A 24,363-nucleotide genomic window follows, 5' to 3' on the forward strand; every position below is an offset into this window, starting at 1 on the left:
TGATTTTAATATTGACGTTCTATTGTTTACCGTTAAGTGATTTCGGCAATTTAGAACAACTTCGTTAAAATTTAAATTTTATCTGCCATTTTTTTTCGGTTCCTTTCCAAATAGCAAACATTGATACAAAAGAAGCAATATTGTCTCAAATACCTGAATTATATTACGAATAATTTAAATTTTACATATATTACAAGAGGTTTGACAATTCTTTTTCATCCAGGGATGGTCACAATACTTTTTGGCCCAATATTTACATGATGGCCTGTAGTCGACACATTCTAAAAAAGATTAAAAACAGGTTGAATTACTCTTAGGTTCCAGACAAACGGGACAAGCTGGTATTTTTACAAGCTCTCGTTTGATTTGATTGGTCGTTAACCTGTAATAAAACAATTTTGTTACTTTTTCTAAAGAACGCGTAATCTCTATTACTTCAAAAAACCAATCAGTGAAGTTTCTTGTAAAAACTCCAGCCCATCCCAAATAAACGCCCTCCCCCCCCCCCACTTGTTAATTTTTTTGAGTATTGGTCCATTATTCTTACCCCACTGGCTGATAAAATCCCACCGGGTCTGTGAGAAGGTGGTGTTGTAGTGTAGAGTATGTTATGATTTTATTGAATAGAATTTCAACTCACTTCGACAAGATTTACAACAGTTTTTCCACATCCACTTTGGATTTCTTCGACATTCGCCCTTTTTCACCCATTCTTCACATTTTGTCGTCTTGTTTCGATAATCGTAAATATCAAAACAGTACGCCATACCTAAAAAATAAGAAACACATCTAGCCCATTTATCTCCAACTTCTAATCTTTTATGCCAACATTTGTTGATGATTTCTTTGAATAAAGTTCCTTTTCAATGGGAACATTTAAGGAAACTCGTAACAAAGATTTCTTTTTGTCAGGGAGAAAATATTGTCATCAAAGAGCTCTGTCACGCCCTGCTTGACAGGGGAAATTATCTTCAACAACAAATTTGGCAATTCATGATATTCATGACGTAATGTTTTCTACGGAAATACCCCGCTTTAGCCAGTAGTGGCAAATTTAAACTAGACTAAAGTTGTATAAAATTTGCCACTACTGCGGCAAAAACTGGGGTCTCACCGTAGAAAATACGTCATGAATTCGCGTTAAAACTTTGCCAATTTCTTTTTCAATTTCGTCAAACGTATTGCCTCCAAAGGTATCAAAAAGAACCATCCTTACACCCGATTCCCATAGCGAACATAATAAACTTTTTTGACCGTAGCCGCCAATTGCCGCGCGGGCATTTTTTTGTCCGTTTTACCACCCTAAAAACACCCCAGTCTTTTTTTTTGCACCTAAAGACAATAAAAAAGGGTAAAAAAAGATTGTATCGAGTTTAGGGTGGTAAATTAAACAATAAAGTGGCACACTCCTTACCGCGCGACTACGGTCAAAATGGTGTATAGAAATTATGAAAGTCTTACTTGTACACGACAGACAGCACGATTTTAACATCCATCGAAAGTTTTTATGACATTCACCGTATTGTTTCCACCATTTACACATCTTATAGTGGTTTCTACAGCCTGAAACGCATTGAAATTAAAATAATAGTGGTTTCTACACGCTGAAACGCATCGAAATTAAAATTATAATCCATTCACGATAAGTGTGCACTCTTTTTTCTTTTACCTATAACTTTTGAAGAAATTCTTCAATCTTTATAAATTTGGTATCGTTGGAAAGAGATCAGTGAGTGAAACAATTTGAAATAAAAAAATCTTTGATAAACTTCTAAAAACGAAGATGAAAATGAAGATCTTGTAGAAAAAGGCTATGACTTTCATTTTCACTGAAGTGAATCCCTGACCATCTGCCGTAGCATCAACTGGGGGGGCAAGGGGGGGCCCCCCAATAATTTTTTCAAAAATGGTTATTTGCAAACTTTGCAAAATGCAAAGTTGTTCTTTTTAAATTTGTCATAATTGTCTTTATGTGCATGTTTTGAGTGTATTTTTAAGCAATCTAGAGCTCAAATTTTCAAAATCCCCCCCCCCCCCGGGCCAAACCGGTTGGCCCTCGCGGTGTCACTAAATTTCAGCCCCCCCCCCCCAATATGAAAATGCTTCCTACGGCACTGCATCGAACGTTATCACTGTGAAAAAGTTTCTCAAAGATAATCATTTTGTCAAAAGATATCAAACAAAGTTATAAGCTGATTGACGTCTAAAAACGCCGTTTTCTGCTGTTTTTTGAGGTCAACCACTTATTCACTTTGTATCATAACTTTGTATTGAATAAATATTTTAGTAAAATTTCTTCACACTGATGACGTCCTAAGGTCAAAGAATCTCTCCAGTTAAATGAAAGTCATAGCCCTTCTCTACAAGATCTTCATTTTTTTCTTATTCATTTTCATCTTCGTTTTTAGAAGTTTTTCAAAGATTTTTTTATTTCAAATTGTTTCACTCACTGATATCTTTCCAACGATACCAAATTTATAAAGATTGAAGAATTCCTTCAAAAGTTATAGGTAAAAGAAAAAAGAGTGCACACTTATCGTGAATGGACTTTATATTGGTTTTTGCATCCTGAAACATTACCCAAAATTGTTTTTGAGAGCATGTTTGATATTACATCATTTCACTAAGGACCACTAAGCTTTTATCTTGAAAATCATTTTTAAAGTTTATAGATAATGCAACTGAATCCTTCTTCCATGCATTTCTCTATGTTACTCATCCAGACACAGTCTATCATCTGCATATCTGTTATTACCTTCGCTTCCTTCGTTGCTTCCTTTGACACAGCTCCCTTTTTCCACCCTTATGTCATCAATGGCGATATCACTGGGCGGGTCGCGCCCAATCCGCCCTTCTACTATGATCTGAACAAGAGAAAAGCAGAATTATCTCATTTTGTGGTATGGAAAGATGTGTACAACAAATTCTTATGTCATTAAGAGAGAGGGCATACCCAGGGGGGGGGGCAGCTTGGCAAAAGGACCGACGGGTATGTGCGGGCCCTAAGGGTACCTTTTCCAATATGTTCAAAATGCACTGTAAGGGTCGGAAAAACTAGAGATGCACTGTAAGGGTAGAAATTTCAGAAAATTCTTGAAAACCTAGATATTTTGACCAAAAATGCTAGGATTTTGACCATTTTTTGCACGAAAGGGATCGAAAATTTGGGGGAAAATGCACTCTAAGGGTATGATTTTCACTGATTTTTGCTGCACTGTAAGGGTGCAATTTTAAAAGCCAATTTTTGGCCCGCACATACCGTCAGTCCGCAAACCCAGTGCCCCCCCCCGGGAGGGCATATTATCTTCGTAAATCCCGAATCATTCCGACCAAAAGAATTATTAGCAAGAAATTTCAAACTGACCTCGTATGGTTCCTTTTGTTCATCTATGGTGAAGGCACCTCGTTTCCATGAGTTACCTTGGTGACCTTTTAGGGACCAAAAATTCTTGAATCCACCGCTTTTGATTAAACGAATATATAAATCCATATGTTTAATGTTTCTACCGTTTAGTTGATAATAAAAAGTCACGCAGTGTGTTTGATTGAATTCGAAGATTGGTTCGCTGATTAAACGACCATCCTTATACTTCACGTTTGAATCCTCAAATTTCCCAGAAAGGAAAGCATAATGTTCTGAGTGTGAAGAAATAATAGAAAATTTGAGCAAAAGTCTGGTCTGTAAAACAGAATTGATACAATGGAGGTGTTTTCCATGGATCTGCTTACCCAACTCAAAAACACTTTCGGTTATTCAAACTTTACTTATTCAAACCTTCAACTATTGGAAGTGATTCCTATTCCCCTTGGGGTCTACCCTGAGTATCAGAGGTTGAGTTTTCGCAAATAACATATCAACATATTTCGGCCTGTGCTTTTCACGGTACTTGGGTTCAATTATACTATAGGCTAAACCATCTATAGTTAATCCTATTGAGCGCTCGTCGAGTGATAACACTTTTTCTTTTAACAATTTACTCAGAGTCAAATTTATTCTTTCTATCAAAAGTAAAAGTAGAAATTATTTGTGATTGTTGCGCTCAACTGAACCACAATACCTTAATTTACTTCAGAAAACCATCTCGTTTACCTTTAAGAACAGGTTGAGAATTTTTCAGTTATTCGAACTCCCGGTTATTCGAATAAGTAAAATCTCGTCGCCCCCGTTGGAGCTATATATTTCAAAAGGATTCTTACTAGTGATGAATGGCTTTTCGGGTCCAGTCTTCTCATTTGGTGTTCCCCTATCACTGATCCTCCACGGGATGATGTTTAGCCCTTTAACATCCATTCGCCATGGCTCAAAACCACTTTCGAAATCAACATCATATCTAAAGTAATCTGATGAAAGAAGCAACAATATAAATCCAGTTTTGAGGACGTGTAGATTTTATAAAGGTATCGACAAGCTCTCAATTTCATTGATTCTCTCATGCATAGTCGGGCCCTAGATAATGGAGGATAGAAGTTAATACCCTTCACTACAAAATTAGCTTAACGTGACATCAAAGGCTATGTTTTTAAATAAGAGTGATATCGTTTGCTTACTCGTCATCAATTTTAATTTACAAACTTTTTCACATTGAATTGACACTGCTTTGGAGCAAAATTGGTTAGAAAGAGGAAAAACATTTATTTGCTTAAGTTAAATCAGCATAATATAACAATAGGTAGACACTGTCCTGATATGGAATATGTGTCTGATATGAAACGGGAACAATAATGTAAAAATAAAACCTTTAATCTAAAGGAAAGTCCCTCAAATAGATTTTGCATTATGTAATAACAATAAAAGGTATCTTACCGGGACTGCATCTCTTATTACGGCATAACGACGTCTCGTATTTTATCCCTCGGCATCGATCACCACTATCTTTGGCAGGTGGCGGATTATCACATTCTCGACTTCGTAGGTGATAGCCTTCTCCGCAGTCCCGTGAACATCTGGTGTAATGACTCCATCTCCCCCAATGAGGTGCTAATACCTCCTCTTCTAAAAGGTTATGATAGCATACACCATTGCAATACACGTTTTGTTTATAAGAGTATTTCAAATATTTTAAGCCTTTGGATGTTCTTAACTTTTTTAGTTTTAAGCCTAAAAATGTTTGTTATTAACATGTTCTTATTTTTAACATTTTTTTAGCATTTTTGTCCTTTTTCCTAAAAAATTGGGTATTTTAAAGTCCCCAAAATGTTCTTAACTTGTTCTTAACATTTTGGCTATCGAAACCTTGTGTTCTTATAGCTAGAAGAGAAGCTGATTGGTTGTAAATGACATAAACTCAGTCAATACGTAACTTACGACCAATCAGCTGTTGGGTCTGTGATGTAATGTAAGAAGAGGTTGAATTGACGCATATAATGAATAGAGACAAGGTTTACAATAGAGGGTGTTAATAAATGAAAGGATGATATAATTTCTTTCAGATCGAGACACAATGAGCCTTTTCAAAAATTATTTCGTGACATATTTGAAAGCAAAGCCTGTCTCATCTTGAAACCATTGAATACTCCTGTGTCATAGACTCCGAAAGATTGACAAAAATTTCGTCCCCGGTGGGAAAATACCTTAGAATTTCAGCCCCACTTGGAAATTAACTTTTATTTCATCCCCATTCGAAATTCAATTTTTAGAAATTGCACTTGTAACCCATTGCCACTGAATTTTTTAACCTTGAAACAAAGGAATTTCTATCCCCATTGGGATTTCAATAGGAATTTTTATCCCCGCCGAGAAAACAAGTTCCACCGGGGCTGTGAGACAGGGGTGTCATTGTCCAAGACGAGCAAATAGAGCAAACTTTTTAAAATGCAATTTTAGGCGCTAAAGAAAAAGTGACTTACTGCACATTTTTTCATCACATTTTTCAGTTTCAGCTTGTATTCCAAATTCGTTGCCCTCTTTACATTTTTCAGGTTGTGAATCGAATACAAAACAAAATCGCTGTCGTTCTTTCCTGCAACCAAATACAAAGTGATCGAAACAAGATGTCCAATCGGCCCAGGCAGACCAAATATCAGTGTCATCTAAATGATAAATAGATGATATATTACATTAAAAAAACCATCATAAAAACCGGTATCATGAAGGGGTTTTCCTGCATGTAACCGAAATCTATGAGGTTTGCGGGTCGTGCACATCGAGAAAAGCTAAAGTAGTTGTCATGGATAACAGTGGTTATGGGTTAGTAAGATATTAGTTCGGCTGAAACCCACTATCTTAGATTTTTGAAAAATCATGGAGGAAATGACGTAATAATGCAGACAATTAAAAGAAAACTATCGATTGTATATTCTTGAAGGAAAATGTGTAGAATTTTTTGATACGTATTTTGTATTTTTGAAGGAAGGTGTGGTAAAAAAATAAATTCATGTGAGAAGGCAATAATATTATGAAAAAGGCCATCGTGTGTCAAACTTGTCCAGTACTGTGGGAAAATACATACAGCAAAATATAAAATATATCAAATTCAGGATTGAAACAGCAGTTTTGTTTCGTTTTCTTATTCGATTTCCAACTTCATTTTTTTTCAATTTTGGTTTGTTAAAACTCTTTCGAACCAGATATTCAAAACCGTTCTCAAATGATTATCAATGCTACAACAAAACCTGTCAGGAACCACAAAGCATTATAATGCGTAGTTAAGCTGAATGTAGGCTTGTAAGTGAAAGACTGAAAGACACATAACAAAAATAGTGTGATTTTCCAGCAAAACAAAAAGGAACAGATCTTCTTATTCGAGAGTTTGTAAAATGGACTTCTTATGGCTAAATTGCGTAAGAAAGATATCAACAGAAAGGTCCCAAGACCAAAACCAAACGTATGTAGCTTAATACGGCCATTACAATAGAAGCTGTTGTACATGTCCTAGCTGAAGTGGTATTGAAAATGATAGAGCAGGGCATAAAGTAAAGAACGTAAGAGCGTCTGTAACTGAGAGATAAATATAAAGTTTTTGCGATAATGTCAATTTTTTGTTTGAGATAGATTAGACTCATAACAAAAAATTTGGTTGCATCAGGCTCAACTTTGGACACAACATTTGAACTTTTGGTGCTAGAAAATATTACATCATAAAAAAGTTTCGCGCGAACAAAAAAAGTCGGAATGGAATTGTTTCATTTTTCAACCGACCAATGACCTTACATAAACGTGAAAAAGTTTCCGGACTCACTATCAATTTGGTAGATTTAAAAAATGTACAAGAGCCGCAAAACCGCAGATAATAATACACTCTGAAATATCTATATTGACGGCTAAATCGGAAAACACATCACATATTACGGTTATACTCATTCTCTTACAAAAGAGTTTTTATAAGAAGTTTAGTTTAGTTTCAAATAGAAAATGTATCAATAGAGGTATGCGAATCTGACTGTTAACATTATGTTCGGAAACTCTCTAAAAACCAGACTTACTGTTCCATTTTTTGAATGATGCATGAAATATGAATAGAAAATACCTTTGTAACATTGATATCTTTTTGTTAACTCAGCTCGATCACTATAACTGAGCACATCACCAGCCAGGTCAATATTATTAGGATCAAATTTATCTATAATCGTATCTTGACCGTTTTTTGAAAACGTACGGTGTCCGTAATGCATAATACTTTTTGTATTGTACGCCGTCGATTGGGAATCCAGGCTGTACGCCGTCTGGCGATCGAAGTTAGATTTGAATTCTGAAAGATAAGAAAAAAATGTCTTTTATAAAGCGAACACCCATTTATTTCTTATCGGTGGAGGAGATACAATCATGGTCAAAATTTATTGAGATTTTAGTGTATTTTAAAGTTTTTCAGAATTTAAAATTCGGACGAGAATTGCTAATTTAGTATTTTCACTTTCTTTCATTGAATATTTCGATTTTAGAGGGGTTCGGTGGCTTCTAGGTTATATTCCAAGCCTTATTTGAGCAAATTTGAGCTTTTAAATCATGTAGATCCTAAGGTCCTAAGTCTTAAGTCTCATGTTAAAACTCAAAGTTAGAACACTACTTTCCAAATGTAGTTTAAGACACTTAAAAATCATTTGTGGTGTTTAAAATTTCGCCGGTAAATCCCCTTTGTTTCAAGTATTTTGTCCATGATTATAGATTATTGGAATATATGTGTTAGTATTGACTCTTGCAGTGTCTTGGGAAACTGAGCGATACGTCAACTTCAAATACAATTTTCTCGGCTTTGACTATAAAGAAAAAGTCATGTTTTAGTTCGTTTGAAAGTTCTTTTCACGAGCTATCTTTTCTGCAATTTTCTCAATAAAAATTATTGGCAGCCGAAAGAATCGTTCATAAATGAAAGGAATTCAGCCGGGTAGTACTGAATAAGATTTTGTTGACGGTCTTCTTGTCATTTGATTATGTATAACTCTTTAAAACTCTTGTTTCCATATTCCACAAATTAAAAAGAATAAGACCATGTTCAGACGTTACGGTTCCATTTCGAAACGAAACGAAACGAAACGAAACGAAACGAAACGAAACGAAACGAAACGAAACGAAACGAAAAGGTTCCGAACCAAGTGTGAACATAAAAATTCGAAACGTCAAAAAAGAAGACATTACACAACAATACAAATCGAAACGGTTTCGCTCCACTTTTTTTATCGGAACGGAACTGCTCCGAAACAGAACAGTAAATCGTGTGAACATGGTCTAAAACAATATTAAACTCGTGGATGTAATGCATATTTACACTATGAACAGTACACCAATTCATGATATGCACCACTGCAATGTCTTCTGACATTACATCATGGACCCAATAGGTCATTGGTTGGAAGTGACGTAAAAGCAGTCAATACGTCACTTTCAACCAATCAGCTATTGGGTGGAACGGAAGACATTGCAATGGTGCATATCATGAATACTCGACTTACTTTCATTGATATTTTCCCAGTTGATTTTAACGTAAGAATCCCTATCTGGTCGTGCTTGCTCATGATAGAAACCTAAATCGACGAATGAGAACATTAATGAAGAATTATAGATACAAATGAGAAAATTCTAAATTAAAACATTAAGGTGATAAAGGAACACCAACATCAATCCCAAGGGAAAAACCAAGAACCTTTTTTGGATTTTTTTGATGAGTTTAACCATATTCATACTAGGGGAAGGGGCTTTTTTTGTTCGGGGGTTAAACTAATGTTAACAAGAGCCGCAAAGATGCGGATAAATATTTCCTTTACAAATGTTAAAATAATAATTGATGTCCTCAAAAGATTTCAAAATGCTTTAAATCTCAGATAACATCAAGCAACACAAGTCCCTAAGAATTTCAAAATTCCATTTATGTTATTGCCAGTATTTACAGGATTATTCATAAGATGACTGTAGGTTCAAAGCTACGGATCACGGAATATATCCAAGCTGAACCCGACTGAGAACAACAATGCAGTAATCAAATTGGCTGGAACTTTAATTTTCGTTAGGTGGACTTTAAATGGATTTTAGTATTATACTAGCGGTCACCCGGCGTCGCACCGCCAAAGTAGAGTGTTGTTGAATACATCAAAAGACCTGATCATATAATTATTATTTTAAGCGCTGATTTCCAGAAATATTATATAGCCAAAAAGGGCTAATATTTAAAATGAAAGAATGACAAAAAGGAGAATATTTCACAGTAAGAAAACCAAAGAAAATTTTATATATTTTCAAAATGAGATGAAATATTTTGCATTATACTTTCATATATAAAATATTGTAAAAAATGTAAAAATTTAAAGTAACTTTTGGAGTTTTGTGAAATAATGTATGTGCTAAAAAGTAAAAATCTTTCAAAACAGGGAAAAAATTTCATATTATCCGACAGAATAATCTCATTTTTATATACAGTACAGGGAAACATTTCATAATCTGAAAGAATGTCGATAGGAAAAAATTCCCCTAACACAGAAGCCATTTTATGATTTCCAAAAGCATGCTGCAAGAGCAAAAAATGTCACATACTTGGAAACAATCAAAACTTCCAAAAAAATGTCAGAAAATAAAATAAATTGTCATGCAAGGAAATCACTTGAGTTTTCTTCATTTTTTAAATGCATGTGGAAGAAAATGTCAAGTTCACGACAAAAGTTTCCACGTTTTAAATGTACATACCGTCAACTGCTTTAACTTGGGACGATTGGTCGAAACATGGGACTGTTTGATATCTGGTCTGTATTTTCACTAACTTGTTAAATCTCTTTGACAACAAATTTGTTTTGATAACTCCACAAAGTTTATCAATCATACTTCCTTTCATAACATGTCACGATAACTTTCACTGATAGCGAAGATTGGAGAATTAGAGAATGCCCGCTGCCTAACCGCCTATCGCCCGATGGGATTAACAAATAACGCGTGTGTAACTTGCCGCATGAGTGACGTCAAATGCTTCATCGTTTTGCCATTTTTTAATACGCCGTTCATTAACTCAAATCAAATGACTTTGGAGGTTCGGTGAAATGGTGGCCAAATTGTTGTCCCATGTTTTGTCAGATAGTCCCAAGTTGGAGCAGTTGACGGTAAAAAAATCTCCAAATTCACGACAAAAGTTTCCACGTTTAAACACAAGTTGCAAAAGATTTCTAAATTCAAAACTAAAGTTTTCCACGTTTTAAAATGCACGCGGGGAAGAAATCTCCAAGTTCAAGAAAATTTTAATTGTACATGTGAGGTGATTTCAAATTATTTATATCCATATTCAATGCAGCAATAAACCTTTTAAGAAGTATAACATAACATTCTTCATATTGGGGCCGTGGTGTTCCAGATCCGGTTATCAGCTTTAAAATTTGAAATTTATAACCACAACGAGTTTTCACTAACTGTCACTATAGCAGTTACAGCAGTTAATTCATTGTTGTATATAAAAAAACCAAGCGAAATTCAATCATTAACCAGTCAATTTTGCTCCATGTTTAAATTTCTAGCTAAAATCAGTTCATCAACCATTCCCATTGTTGCATTGTCGGCATTGTCGAAATTGCATTCGTTAGGTGCAAACTTTTTTCATGCGCCATACTGCTGGAAGTAATTTTTCAGGTATAACATGGTCAGATTTATTCACAGTCACTTGTCTTCGTACGATTTATGTAAATATACAAACAAAATTGAGATTAGTTTGTTGTTGTGAAAGTTGATAAAATGTCCTGTTTTTCCAAGACCAAGAGCATCTCTCATTCATTTTCCAGCTAGCTCATTCCAGCCAAACCAACAGAATGTAAACGAAACATCAAATCCAGAAAGGAATATTAATAAAAGTTCACTATCGACCATTCCTTGTGACAATCGTACAAAAATCATCATCCAATTCAACTCATCAAAGCATATAAACCAAGGCAAAGAAAAGTCAAAAGTTGTTTGTTGTCTATTTTCTGCCATCTTTGTTTTGACAGTTAGAAACAAAGCAGTATGGTCCGATAAACAATACGCTTCTGAAACAGCCGACGTTGCCCGATCGACAAGGAGAATAGAGCGCCGTTCGGATATTTACCACAGACGTTTCTCGAAGAAATGACGTTGTCCGCCTCGAATAAAGAACACCCTACTGTTTTTACCGCCGGAGCTTGATTTAAAAGGAGACTCATGTACAAACTCACGAAATTGACCAAAACCGAGCGTTAGACTTGGAGGAGAAGAAGAAGGAGAAGAAAAATTACCGTTTTAACAAATATTTCCTATATAGATAGGAAATATTTAATAAACCCTGAAATGATAGAGCTTTTGGCATGAAATTTTATGTAATTTTCTAACTTTTATTTAGCTTCAAAAAAAAACTAATCGAGACCTAAAAATTTTCACACCTTAAGCATGATGACATTTCTGATAGTAGGGCTTCACAAAAATTTTAAACAGGGATGGTTCGGAACAGCCCCCCTAGTTTTGAACCGCCCCTAAAAGCCTAGTCTTAATAAGCTATGGTCTTAGATTACGTAATTTAAAAGTGATTATGTCATTTTCTTATCGCCATGAATCGTGTCTCTTGAAATGTTGAATTGCTTTTGGTAATGAGACCATCGTTTTGTTGTGATTGAGAAGAAACAGACCAAACTACTCCCTAGAACGACCGTAGAGCGAACGTAGTGCAGTGGTAGAGCATCCGGCTACGGTTCGTAAGATTGCGGGTTCAACCCCTTGCAGGGTCGTACCAAAGATTCTCAAAATGGTACTTGATGCCTCTCTGCTTGATGCTCAGAAATTAAGAGAAGGATCAAGGGTAAGTGGAGAAATCCAGGGAGAAAGAGGGGCGCCCTCCCCTACCTTCGGGTAGATAGCTATCGAAAGAGGAGCCTTCCGGTTGCCTCCGATTGCGGTCGCAGACTTACTAGAACCATTTGCGCTACATTTTGATTTTTTCGAATGGACGTGATCTTAGCAGCCAAGGAAAATGGTTTTTCATAATTTATTTTTTGGTAACTAGGTTTTTCTGTGAAAATAATTATTCGAGATTTTGGAGCTTTTCGAAGATAAGGATATAATAGCATTGTTGAATTTTCTCCTCATCTACCAAGTCAAAATATAGAAAGAAATCACTTTTAAAGGGATAGTCAGATGGCTTTGAGATATTCAGATTATACAAAAACCTTCTGTGGTCTTGGTAAAACCTCAAAGAACTTTTGTGTAATAATCTTCCAAAATCGAGATATCAAAATTTGAAATTTTTGAAAATGGACTCTTACATGGTTCTTACGTTGAAATTTTATTGTTTCATTCTAAAAAACAAAAATTTGTAACTTAAATATCTCGACTTTGGAAAATAGTTAGGCAAAAAATATTTTGAGATTTTGCTCAGGCCAATAGAAGGTTCAAACATATTACAAACTATTTGTTTATCCCTTTAAACTTAAAATGAAAACTACCGAGTGCGTGTAATATTTCATGCAAAATGATTGGTTGATTGACACATCCATCTCCTAACACCAAAACTGTCTCCTTTCTCAGCCAATATTTTCGCCCAAACTCTGAATAGCACCTGAAATAAGTAAAAGTAGAAGTAGTAAGTAAAAAAGCAAAAAAAGGACTCCTTTATCAGTGACCCTGTCAGATACACCCCGGTGGATGTATAATCTTTATTAATATACTTTTTCATAAATTACGTCATGGACATCACTTGCCTCGTATTCAAATAATTTCCATGGTGATCATATCTTTTGAGACATTAAATGAATTTTTTATGAATAGAAAGTAGTTGTAATAGAATCCGCTGGGAGTTAATCACCATAGTTCGTATGAAGAAGGGAGAATCAGAAATTTTCATGAAAAAGGGGGGGATAGCAAGGAGGGGGGGGGGTAGTTTAAGAAGGGAGGCTTACATATATATTGCAGCAAAACATACGAGGATGTTTCCTTCAGTTATGAAATTTGGTCTTCATGAAAGGAAGTTTTCTGTTAGAGTGGTCTGAGTCAAAAAGAAGAAAGCAATTTATTATTTGGCTTCCTCTCTCCAAAGATATTTCACCATATAATTGTTAGCTATTTTTGTCCAAAATCCTTGGGGGATTAGCATTTTTTAAATCTAGGGGGCGATGACAAGAATGGGGGATTATTTAAGAAGGGGGGATCAGACCCCTTTCTGCACTATGATCACCATCACAATAATTGCAAAGCGAGGCAAATGATGTCCGTGACGTAATTTATGAAAAGGTCGAAAAAGAGCATTTTAATGAACTCAAAGAATGATACTTTAATATCAAATGTTTTCTCTACCTCATTGAAAATCGAGATAAATGTTCTCACCCATTGATTTTAAATTCTCACCGGGCCACTGAAACAGGGGTGTAAGAAAAATAGACGTTTTTAGACCATGTCGAACTTATCAGGGGAAGAGATTTGTAATTGTAATTTTAATGTCTTTTAACGAGCATTGCACTCCTTCAAATGTTTCCGACGTACTTGCTCTATTGCTCTACCCGTCAGCGAGAAAGTGAGAACGGTCGGTTTTTTCTTGAATCACCGCAATACCGATATCCTTTTCTTTCAACAACAACAACTCGACCAAAAGAGGCTAGTCGTAAAGCCCCTCCCATAATCAACAACGCTGGACAAAAGGTTGTAGACAAATGAAATTTCAGTGAAAAATGATGAGAAATAGAGCAAAATGACTCTTCTATGTGTCTGAAAGGGGATGGAAGTTAAGAAAAACACTTTTGAAGTCGTTGAAGTCGAACAGCTTTGAATGAGTTTGGAAAGCACCCAGAGCCTCTTGGGAACTTGTTTTTGATCGATATTGAAGTATTTTGCAAATTATTGCAGAAGTCTACAGACCTTTTGTCCAGCATTGAAGGATGCAGGTCGTTTAGGAAGACAATGCAAATGAACATACCGAGCTGGCACACAACGTTTACTTAACGTTTATCTAACGTCCCTAACGGCCAAATAACGTTATATGAACGTTATAACAACGTTGTGTGTCAGCTGGATAACAAAAGAACCTGTAAATGTCAGCGCTAGAACGTTTTTCTGAACGTTTATTCTCACTTACCCTGCTTTCTTTTGTATCGATAACCAATTTTTGTCAGAAGATGATCGAGGCCGAAATTTGAGACAAGGTGCAGCATTGGTGATTGTTTCGAATGCCTTCTTTACTTCTCTAATAACATCCGCTAAAGTGAAAGAAATTAACTTTATTTTCTATGAGAGCATAGTATAAAAATAACAAAAGGCTTAGGCATTATAGAAAATTGCAGAAAATTCAAGAACAGAGAGACTTAATGCATTATTTAGAAATTTTAGAAAAGTAGCCATAAACTGTTGAAAAAATCAATCCAAAGGGCTATTTCCGAACCGAAAAGATTCACAGATGTGAACGAAACTCGCCTGAGTAGTAATTGAAAAGTTTCAAAGTACAAGCCAAGCCCGGCATAACAAGCCACTCAGTTAACTCATTCCAATTCAAACATCTATGATTTAAATCTTTAATTTGAACTGAAACATTAGCCTTCTCGGGCTGAAATATCTTCGTAAATCTTCCTCTAAATCGAAGAAGAGATTTTTCGATCCCCCTAAGTATCGAAATAGAGAGGTTTAACTGATTGAAATTGTGCAAGCAATCCTCACCAGTAGATTGACCCAAGAAAGTTCCAGGATGATAAATCTCATAAGGAATAACTCGCGAAATCCATAATTGTGTTGAATCTGACAACATGCCTCTTCGAACAGTTGTAGCATTGGTTTGTTTAGATGTCGTGTTTAATTTTCTTTGATCTTTCGGATCGGGTAGGATGTCACCTTCTTTTAATTTCGCCATATTGTCATCTATACAATTAGCATACAAAAAAGGAAAAACTGTGATTCATAAACTTGTCAATGTTTTTCAGTCATTCTGAGTGTACAGTTAAGTGCCTAGTAACTAACTTCGTCCCCAAGCCACTTGCACCACCTTTTAATTTTACCGATGGACATTTTAAAATCGTAAGCGTTTTCGTGAGTGCTATCAAAACCATAAAACATTGAACCAAGAGGTGTGTATCAAATTCTTTGAGTTTTTGGAGGGGCGTTTATTGGGGGAAGGGCAGCGTTCAAGAGAAGGGGGCGTTTATAGAATATTTTAGAACCGAGGCCACTTTAATGAATTGGAACCTTATTTTTCTCTTACATTATAACTTTTTATTCAAAGGAGGGGCGTTTGTTCGAGGGGGCGTTTAAAAGAAGGGAGGCGTTTATTCGAAGTAATACGGTATGAAAATAAAGCATGTAAAATGATTATACCATCACGGTAGAGCGACACAAACTCTTTATCAGTGTGTTCGGCCACCAATTGATTGTAATGTGTGATGTCATCTATGATGGCGTGGTCTTCTGCATAGGGATGGACTGAAAAATCATTGAAAAGCCGAGTAAAAAATTTGCCAAACTGGATTGAATTAACAAAATTAAATCTGTAAAGGTTATTCGTCCTAGTGTATTGAATGTACTTTATCATCGATGACTTTATAAACCCTTTGATTATCCAGTGAAATTGTTGCTTCAAGGCTTATCTTTTTTGTCGCTTTGCCCTATCAGAACTTCCCTCTTTCAAGCAAAAAGTTGTAAAGTCCGAAGGGATAGATGGCGTGCTTTAAGCTTTTCCAAGCAAAAAAAGAAGTGAATATCGAAAAAAACTTTTTGATTCTATTTCGAAAACCTACGAAGCTTCTGATTGGTCAAGCGTTGAAATTTCATTGTAATATCACGTGACCTAGGTAGGATTTCCTACCTAACCACGGCACACTTTTCACCCAAAGGAGTTCTATCTAGCACTTCGGCTTCATAGAAATCTGTTGTCCTACCCAGACGAAAAAATTGTATCTGGGAGTTTACGGTTTCACGAACTTTACCCATGTCGATCATAAAAGAATCCCTACCGTGAAAAGCACAGCTCAAAATCATATATTTACGCTGTGCCGACGAATCGAGATTCTATTCATCGCGCAATCAGCGAAGACAAAAGTAACCATGACGACCATCCAAGATCTTGGATGAGCGTCATAGTCGATATTTTTATTCCCGTCGTTGAAAATACAACTTACAAAAAGTCATCAATGCTTTGTAAAAAGAGTCAGTGATAGAGAATTATAACATAAAGTCTGTCTATTATTTCGATTCAATTAAAGTGACATTTCCATAATTAAAAGTTTAGTAATTACTGTTATACATTTGGGGATCATGTAAAAAATTTCTTTCGAAATAAACTCATTTCAACTACACTTGGAGGTTTCTGGGGAATTCGTAAATAGTAAACTGCATACTGATACAGTCTGCTAGACATTAATATGGTAATATTTGCTCTTCATCTTTGATTTTTTCTACAGTGATTAGATTGACACATGCGCGATAAAATTTCTATTATTTGTCTTCAGAGGTTACTATTTTCTTTGAAAACTTAACCTCTGATACTCAGGGTAAAGAATCCCTGGTTTGGTAGCCAAAGTAAAATTATGATAGGCGTAAAGACTTTTATCAAAAATATACCAATTTTTTTTAGGTCGTCCTTTTGTGTTTGGTTGAGCTGAGTTGATGATTCATCAGTAGATGCAACGAATTCTACATAGAATAACATCAACAAGAAAAACAACACCAATTCTTTAATTGACATCCATTTCATCTTTCCACCATTTCTGAATCAAAAGTTTACCTGAAAATAGATCATAGTAAAATGATGCAAAACAGACACGCTACTGGAGGCTTCGGTGAGTAAAACATCTTGGGCTTTCTTTGAAATACGAACTGGTTTGATTTTAAAAGCATATAGATTTTTCCAGTTGTCATGGATACTTTAGTTATCCAATGAATGCATGAGACCTGGATACGCTATCATAGCATGATGCACTGTTATGGTAATTGTAAAATCCCAAAATCCCAAACTTCTTTTTATCTAGCTACAACCAGCCCCATCACCCGGAGAAAATTCAGTTACTCCAGGCTCAGTATTGTTCATTCACTCAAAGTTGAGAAGAAAATTCAATTTCCTCTAAATTTAAAGCTAAAACGAACCAAACGATCTAAATAATTACTTTATACACATTATTGCCAACATACAATTATTCTAATGTATTTTGAATCTGATCTATCCCAAAAGCAATGCACGATATTCTCAATTTCGAATGATTTTCGACACAATCAATTTTTGCTTATGAATTTCTAAAAATTATTTTATATAACATTTTTAATAGAATTCGAAAAGTCAACAAAACATTATCAAAACTATCAAACTTTGCGTTCACGCATGTTTCTTCAAGTGGAACAAACGAAATTGAAATATTATACAAACAAAAGAATATGTGCTCTCCATTTTCGAACTTTTGGGTATTAATGTGATTTCTCCACAGTTTAATTTCCGAGAAAGCTAAGCTGCGACGTTCACAGTAACAACATCAATGGAATATCAATTATTCAAAATGCTGTAAATATGGCTACGAAAGATAAATGAGAGAGTATTACAGAGTCAAAATTGTGACCATTTTTGTAAAGAAATTCATTTCCCAAAACCAACTCTGAAAATGTTTAGGATGTTGCCTTATAAAGTTCAACCGCGAGATAGAAGTGAGCTGCTATTGTAATAGTCAATCAGGGCCACAGATTTTTTTAAAGCCCGAAGGGTTAGATGTCGTGCTTTAAGCTCTTTCAAGCAAAAAATAGTGAATGTCTAAAAAATATTGCTACTATTCTTTTCGATAACCCACTAAGTTTCTTTCTGGTCTTACTGGCTTTATGCCTGATCATACATAAACCTAAGTGAAGCTTAAAGTTGGTAACAGGTAACAGAGTATATGACGGGTGGATGACGGTTGATTTACAGGAGTTTGTTTTTGGTAAAAAAATACAGTAAAGTCTCCATTAACTCGAAAAGCAAGAGGGGAATTAAACCGTTCACAAGTTTAAGAAAAATTTTAAGCTGATGTGTTTAATGCGTTTAATTGTAAAATTGTTTCGTCAATATAAGAAGAAAATAATTTTTAGTACGGTACTTGTTGCTGAAATGCACGTGGAGCGTTCAAGCGAAAGTAATGATTACCTTGTTTTCGTGGGGTAGATCATAGTCTAAGTTGCTTCCGGTCACTGAAGGAGACCCCCAAAGCGGTTTTCGCGATGGCGTGATAGGGACTTTTTCTAGCGTGATTACGTTATTTGGACATTTTTATTTTTGTGATGGGGTTCGTGATAAGAAGTCAATTGTAATCGTGATTTGAAAATTTTTTGAGCCGTGATACGTAATTTGAACTTTTTGAAAGGGATGCGTGTCACTATCCTAATTTTTTTGATTTTGGTGATCGTTATTGAAGACAAAAGATTGCGTGATATTCGTGATCAGAAGGGCCTTCTGGGGAAGAACCTATGAAGATAGAGAATACACTTAACTTGCGACTTACAATACCTTGAGGAAATTTACCTCGATCCAAATTAATGTAAACTTTGGTTATCACAGTAAATGGTGATTAAAATCATAAGTCAACTTCGTTCCCATGTCTAGTATATTTTTGATTGATGAGGATATTAGCCCTGGATTCGGCTAGATTTTTATCACCTGTATAATTAAGTTAATATCACCAAAACATTTCGTGTATTAGCCTCAGTTTTGTCAGAATTAAAGATATCCTTCATCGCATGAATCACTTCTTCAGCTCCAGACTGAAGACCTGTTGCAACTTGAAGAGGACCGGTATTGTTTTGAATGTCTTTCTTCAAAACCCATTCGATGCGTTTCACAATGACTCTCCTGAATATCTCTTCTACGGGTCTTTATCATAAGGATACTAGACGACATGTGAGGTACCATACTTATCTATAACAATCCAAAAGTTCTCTTGACAATCAAAAATACCAAAATCGCAAAACTCGGATGAATGCTCTTTTTTGCGATTTTGGCGCTATTGATTGATTGATTGTTAAAGGGACATTAAAGTAGTAAAATGTAAACATTGTGCGAACCACGTGTCATTAAAGAGAACAATTAAAATCACGTGTCCAAAACAAACTTGTAAAACAATTGAACAATCAAAATTAGCTATATTTGGTTTGATTTTTTATTTTCACATGTGACATTTGTTTTGATTTTGTATCCGCTGCATACAGTTTGTTTACAAATTTCGCAAGTACTTTTAAGAGGGAACTTTTGAATTGTTATAGGTTAGTATAAGTAAGTACGGTAAGTAAGATCCGAGTTTGGACGGATCAACACATTCGGCATCCACTAACAGATTTGTGCCCCAGCAAAAAAAACAAAAAAAAACAGCGATCTTAGTGCGAGGAGCGGAATCACCAAAATGAAGCTAGATTCAAATTGAAAGTGATATCATGCATAGCCAACTTAGATCAAACGGCGCGTGATCCAAACATAACATAGTGGTGGACAATAGCTATACCCAGCAATAGTAACCTTTTGCAAAAAAAATCTTCGGGTATAGTTAAAAAATGAGCTTTGGAAAGCTAGGCAGTTTCGTTAACGTTAGTAAACAAAAGATTTTCCACCCTCGACTCCATGGCTTATCTAACCCCCTTACGCTATTGATGATTCTGATGGACGCGTTGACGGGGGATATAAACGATTCCTCCAATTATACGGTACTGGCCTCTTTAAGTCGCAGAATCGTTTATCGGCCCTGGCTCGCGAGGGTGAAGATTTTCCGTTTATAGATTCTTTCCAATCGCTTTCCGCTTATCCCAGGAAAAATAGCGGAAAGATTTCGGAAAAAGGACAAGAATCTTAGTGCGGAAAAGCGACGGTCGAAAATTCTGAGAAATCATCTATTTTACGGCTGCCTGAAACCTATTCCATTGAATACAGGGGTTGTCTTTAGTTAGAAATAATTCAAGTAATTCACTTTCTTTCAAAAATATATTCTAAACTATTTGTACAAAACATATTTTGAAATATAGTGTTCACTACCCAAAATATAAATTGCATATATTCTTCAATTTAGTTTGTGAAAATACGGACCCCACACTTTTTTCCTTACCCCCGTCTCAAAAACTTTATACTATTTTCGACAGATTTTTGGATTCGATTCGCCTTGTTCGCTACACCCTATCTGGAAGAATTCCTTGACACCAGACTCTTGGTAACGATTACTAGAGAAGGGCTTTTTCGTATTGGGTAGTAAAGCGAGTGTGATAAATTGCGTGGGTTGCGTGCCTTCGTGGGTCGGAAAAAAATTCGTGGGTCCATGAAAAAAATTCGTGGGTCCATGAAAAAAATTCGTGGGTCCAAAAAAAAAATTCGTGGGTTCACAAAAAAAATTCGTGGGTCCATGAAAAAAATTCGTGGGTCCAAAAAAAAATTCGTGGGTCCAAAAAAAAAATTCGTGGGTTCACAAAAAAAATTCGTGGGTCCAGAAAAAAAATTCGTGGGTCCATGAAAAAAATTCGTGGGTCCAAAAAAAAAATTCGTGGGTTCACAAAAAAAATTCGTGGGTCCAGAAATAAAATTCGTGGGTCCAAAAAAAAAATTCGTGGGTCAAGAAAAAAAATTCGTGGGTCCAAAAAAAAAATTCGTGGGTTCACAAAAAAAATTCGTGGGTCCGAAACAAAAATTCGTGGGTTCACAAAAAAAATTCGTGGGTCCATGAAAAAAATTCGTGGGTCCAAATAAAAAATTCGTGGGTAAATAAAAATTTTATGTATTGCGTTTAAGCATTTTTTTCGCGTAAAATTTCAACATCAAGATCAAGAACAAAAAAGAATTTGAAGAAAAGAAGAAAGACAGATAAAATGATTTCTCGTGTTTTTGTACACAAAATATTTAGGTATGTGAATTTTTTTTTCGACTTCTTTAACTTTAAGAAAATTCTTATTCATAAAAAAACGTCGTGCACTTTGTATTTTAAACTGTATATATATAAAAAAACTATCAAAGTAAAGGAAATATTTTTAGATAAACAGGAGGTTGAAGGAATTTACTTTAGTTAAAAGTTAACAAAAGAAGAAATTTTATGGAAATAGACGACAAGACACGAGCCATAAGGTGTCAAAATATTAATCTTTTTATAATAATACAGTTTACGCTTTAAATTTAATACAATAGAACAGAAACTTGGGCTCTATTCAAAAGATTTATTACGGAATCCTAGCTAGCAAAGAGAGAAATTTTTTTCAAAAATAATGCAATTTTTACAAATCGCGCGAAAGTGGTGTTGCGATTTTTGTCATCTCAGAGAAGAAGTCATTGCATCGTTTTTTCGCTTGAAATCAAAACACCCAGAAGCACAAGAAGCAGACGAATCCGTTTTGATCCATGGTCCAAAGCCTTTTGTCGACCCGGTGATGTTCGAAAGTATAGACGAATCTACCATCGTGAAATCTGCCATTCGAACCAAAGGATCTAGCGGACCATCTGGTTTAGACTCTGATGCTTGGAGAAGGATGCTGGTTTCAAAGAACTTTGGCAAATTTGGTTCAGATCTGCAAAAAACGTTGGTGGTATTCGCAAAAAAAACTTTGCAGAGAGAATATTGAAACAGACGGTACCTCGTCAAGTCTCGAAGCATACACATCTTGTCGTTTAATCCCTCTCGACAAATCTCCAGGAGTAAGACCGATTGGTATTGGTGAAGTACTTCGTCGAATAGTGGGCAAAGCGGTCATTTCTGTCATCAAACCAAACATCCTCGAAAGCTCTGGTGATCTGCAGCTGTGTGCTGGACAGAAATCAGGATGTGAAGCAGCAGTACACGCTATGAGGGAGATCTTCGAAGAAGAAGAGACCGATGCTCTTCTTCTTGTTGACGCCAGGAATGCATTCAATTCAATCAATCGAAAGGTCCTTCTTCACAATATACCGTATCTTTGTCCCGTCTTGGCAACATATGTTTCGAACTGTTACAAAGTTCCTTCGCGCTTATTTGTACAGGGAGGACTAGAAATCTCATCAACTGAAGGAACCACGCAAGGCGACCCAATGTCAATGCCATCGTACGCCATTGGTATATTACCACTTATGGATGCTATCAACAACAACGAGTCGGTGCAGCAGGTAGCCTTTGCTGACGATTTGGGTGGTGCAGGTAAACTCGATCGCGTCCGAGATTTGTGGGAAAAAGTCGTTTCTTTTGGTCCATCCTTTGGCTACTACCCGGAGCCTTCGAAATCGTGGCTCATCGTCAAAGAAAGCAAGCTTGAGAAGGCCCGTGAAACTTTTGAAGGTACCGACATCAAACTGACAACCTCTGGACGAAAATACCTTGGTGGCTTCATTGGAAGAGCAGAAGGAAAAGATGAATACGTGAACGGGCTTGTCCAACAGTGGTGCTCTCAGCTAAATGTACTGTGTGATATTGCCAAGTCCGAACCGCAATCCGCCTACGTAGCTTTCATCGCTGGCTTCAAGCACAAACTCACATACCACATCCGAACAATCCCTGATATGCACCAATACCTTGCACCTTTCGACCTAATCCTCGACACGATATTCATTCCAGCTATCACCGATGGTCACCATTGCTCCGCCGATGAGCGCATTTTACTATCACTGCCACCAAGAAAAGGCGGTCTTTCAATCCCTATCTTTACCACGTGGTCAATAACAGAATTCTCCAGCTCACAGAAAGTAACTTCCAACCTGTCCAGTCGAATAAAGAGCCAAAACGCAAGCAACGTCGACATACCCGACGACGCTAAAGTCAAGAGAGAAATCACCAAGTCGAAGGAAGATCGAGAAAACGATACGTTGAATGTACTTAGGGAGAGGATGAGCGTTGAGCAGCGAAAAGCAAACGAACTCGCTTCTTGCAAAGGTGCTTCAAGCTGGTTGACGATCATACCGGTTGAAAGCGAAGGCTTCTGTCTGAACAAAAGAGAATTTGTTGATGCCCTTTGCTTGAGGTACAGATGGACACCGAAATACCTTCCGATCAATTGTGCATGTGGCCTTCGATTCGATGTCGACCATGCCCTTTCGTGTCCGAAAGGAGGTTTCATCCACCAACGCCATGACGAGATGAGAAACCTCTTGGCCAACCTCCTTTCACAAGTACACACTGACGTCTCCATCGAACCTCACCTACAACCTCTAACTGGAGAATCACTACCAAACAGCTCCAACAAAACAGACGAAGCCCGACTTGACGTGTCAGCCAGAAGTTTTTGGCAGAGGGGACAACTTGCATTCTTTGACGTAAGGATCATTAATCCGTTCGCAAAAAGTCACCTTAACCAGAAACTTCAAAACACATTCCGATCGAACGAACAAGAGAAAAAGCGGAAGTACAACAACCGAATCATCACAGTCGAGCATGGTTCGTTCAGCCCGTTCGTTATGTCTCCGTACGGAGGACAAGGAAGAGAAACGGAAATGATCATCACGACCCTTGCAAAGAAGCTCTCAGACAAAAAAGACATTGAATTTGGTATCATGTTGAATTGGTTGAGAACTAAGCTCTCATATTGCTTGCTACGATCAGCTATCCTATGCTTACGTGGATCGAGAACTGTTAGGAAATTGAACATTGATATGAATGAGATTGAAATTCATGAATCTACTAGGAGAAATTTTTAGTCAATCTCTTTTATTATTCGTCGATTTTGAGATTATTTTTTTTTCAGACTTTTGCATTCTCGTTAACCCCTTGTTTTGCGCCCGGCGTGACCGCAAGGTTATGCCACTATCCATGATGTGGATTTGTGATACTTGATTTGTTTGCCTCTTATTATTCGTTTTTAACTAATTTAGTCTTATAATATTTATATTTATTCTAATGTATATCTCTTTACAAATAGCAGTGTAGAGTAGAGTCTTTTTTCGCGCGCGTTCTATTTTGTGCCAATCAAATTGCGTCACGCATTCGAAAGATTCGAAAATGTTGCAATCAAAATCAAAACAAAAACTTTCATTTGAAAAGAACACATTGAGCTTTTCAAAAAATAAAACCTTATCGTGCTTTAATTATTACTCTCAT

The 24,363-nt window shown here is 36.2% G+C and overlaps 2 protein-coding genes across 3 annotated transcripts; one reads left to right on the forward strand and one right to left on the reverse strand.

The window, feature by feature from the left end:
* Positions 1–138: 138 nt before the first annotated feature.
* On the reverse strand, positions 139–17,662 carry LOC136815053 (uncharacterized). 2 transcript variants are annotated; one of them, XM_067071492.1, is made up of 16 exons: positions 17,513–17,662; positions 16,946–17,108; positions 15,704–15,808; positions 15,053–15,250; positions 14,478–14,598; positions 12,856–12,968; positions 8,887–8,958; positions 7,467–7,688; positions 5,848–6,030; positions 4,805–4,993; positions 4,198–4,341; positions 3,365–3,636; positions 2,756–2,864; positions 1,462–1,563; positions 641–769; positions 139–281 (listed from the first exon to the last, which is right to left on the reverse strand). In XM_067071492.1, the coding sequence occupies exons 2-16, from the start codon at positions 17,076–17,078 to the stop codon at positions 175–177; spliced, it is 2,199 nt and encodes a 732-aa protein (XP_066927593.1). In that variant the 5' UTR covers positions 17,079–17,108; positions 17,513–17,662; the 3' UTR covers positions 139–174. The 2 variants fall into 2 exon arrangements, with proteins under 2 accessions (XP_066927593.1, XP_066927592.1); XM_067071491.1 differs by having other exon boundaries at positions 17,488–17,662.
* Positions 17,663–21,818: 4,156 nt separating this feature from the next.
* Positions 21,819–23,963, forward strand: LOC136815079 (uncharacterized). Its single transcript, XM_067071523.1, has one exon. The coding sequence runs from the start codon at positions 21,819–21,821 to the stop codon at positions 23,961–23,963; it is 2,145 nt and encodes a 714-aa protein (XP_066927624.1).
* Positions 23,964–24,363: the final 400 nt, after the last annotated feature.

Source organism: Clytia hemisphaerica, unplaced genomic scaffold (genome assembly GCF_902728285.1).
Source record: "Clytia hemisphaerica strain Z4C2 unplaced genomic scaffold, Clytia hemisphaerica genome assembly, whole genome shotgun sequence".
Taxonomy (NCBI): Eukaryota; Metazoa; Cnidaria; class Hydrozoa; order Leptothecata; family Clytiidae; genus Clytia; species Clytia hemisphaerica.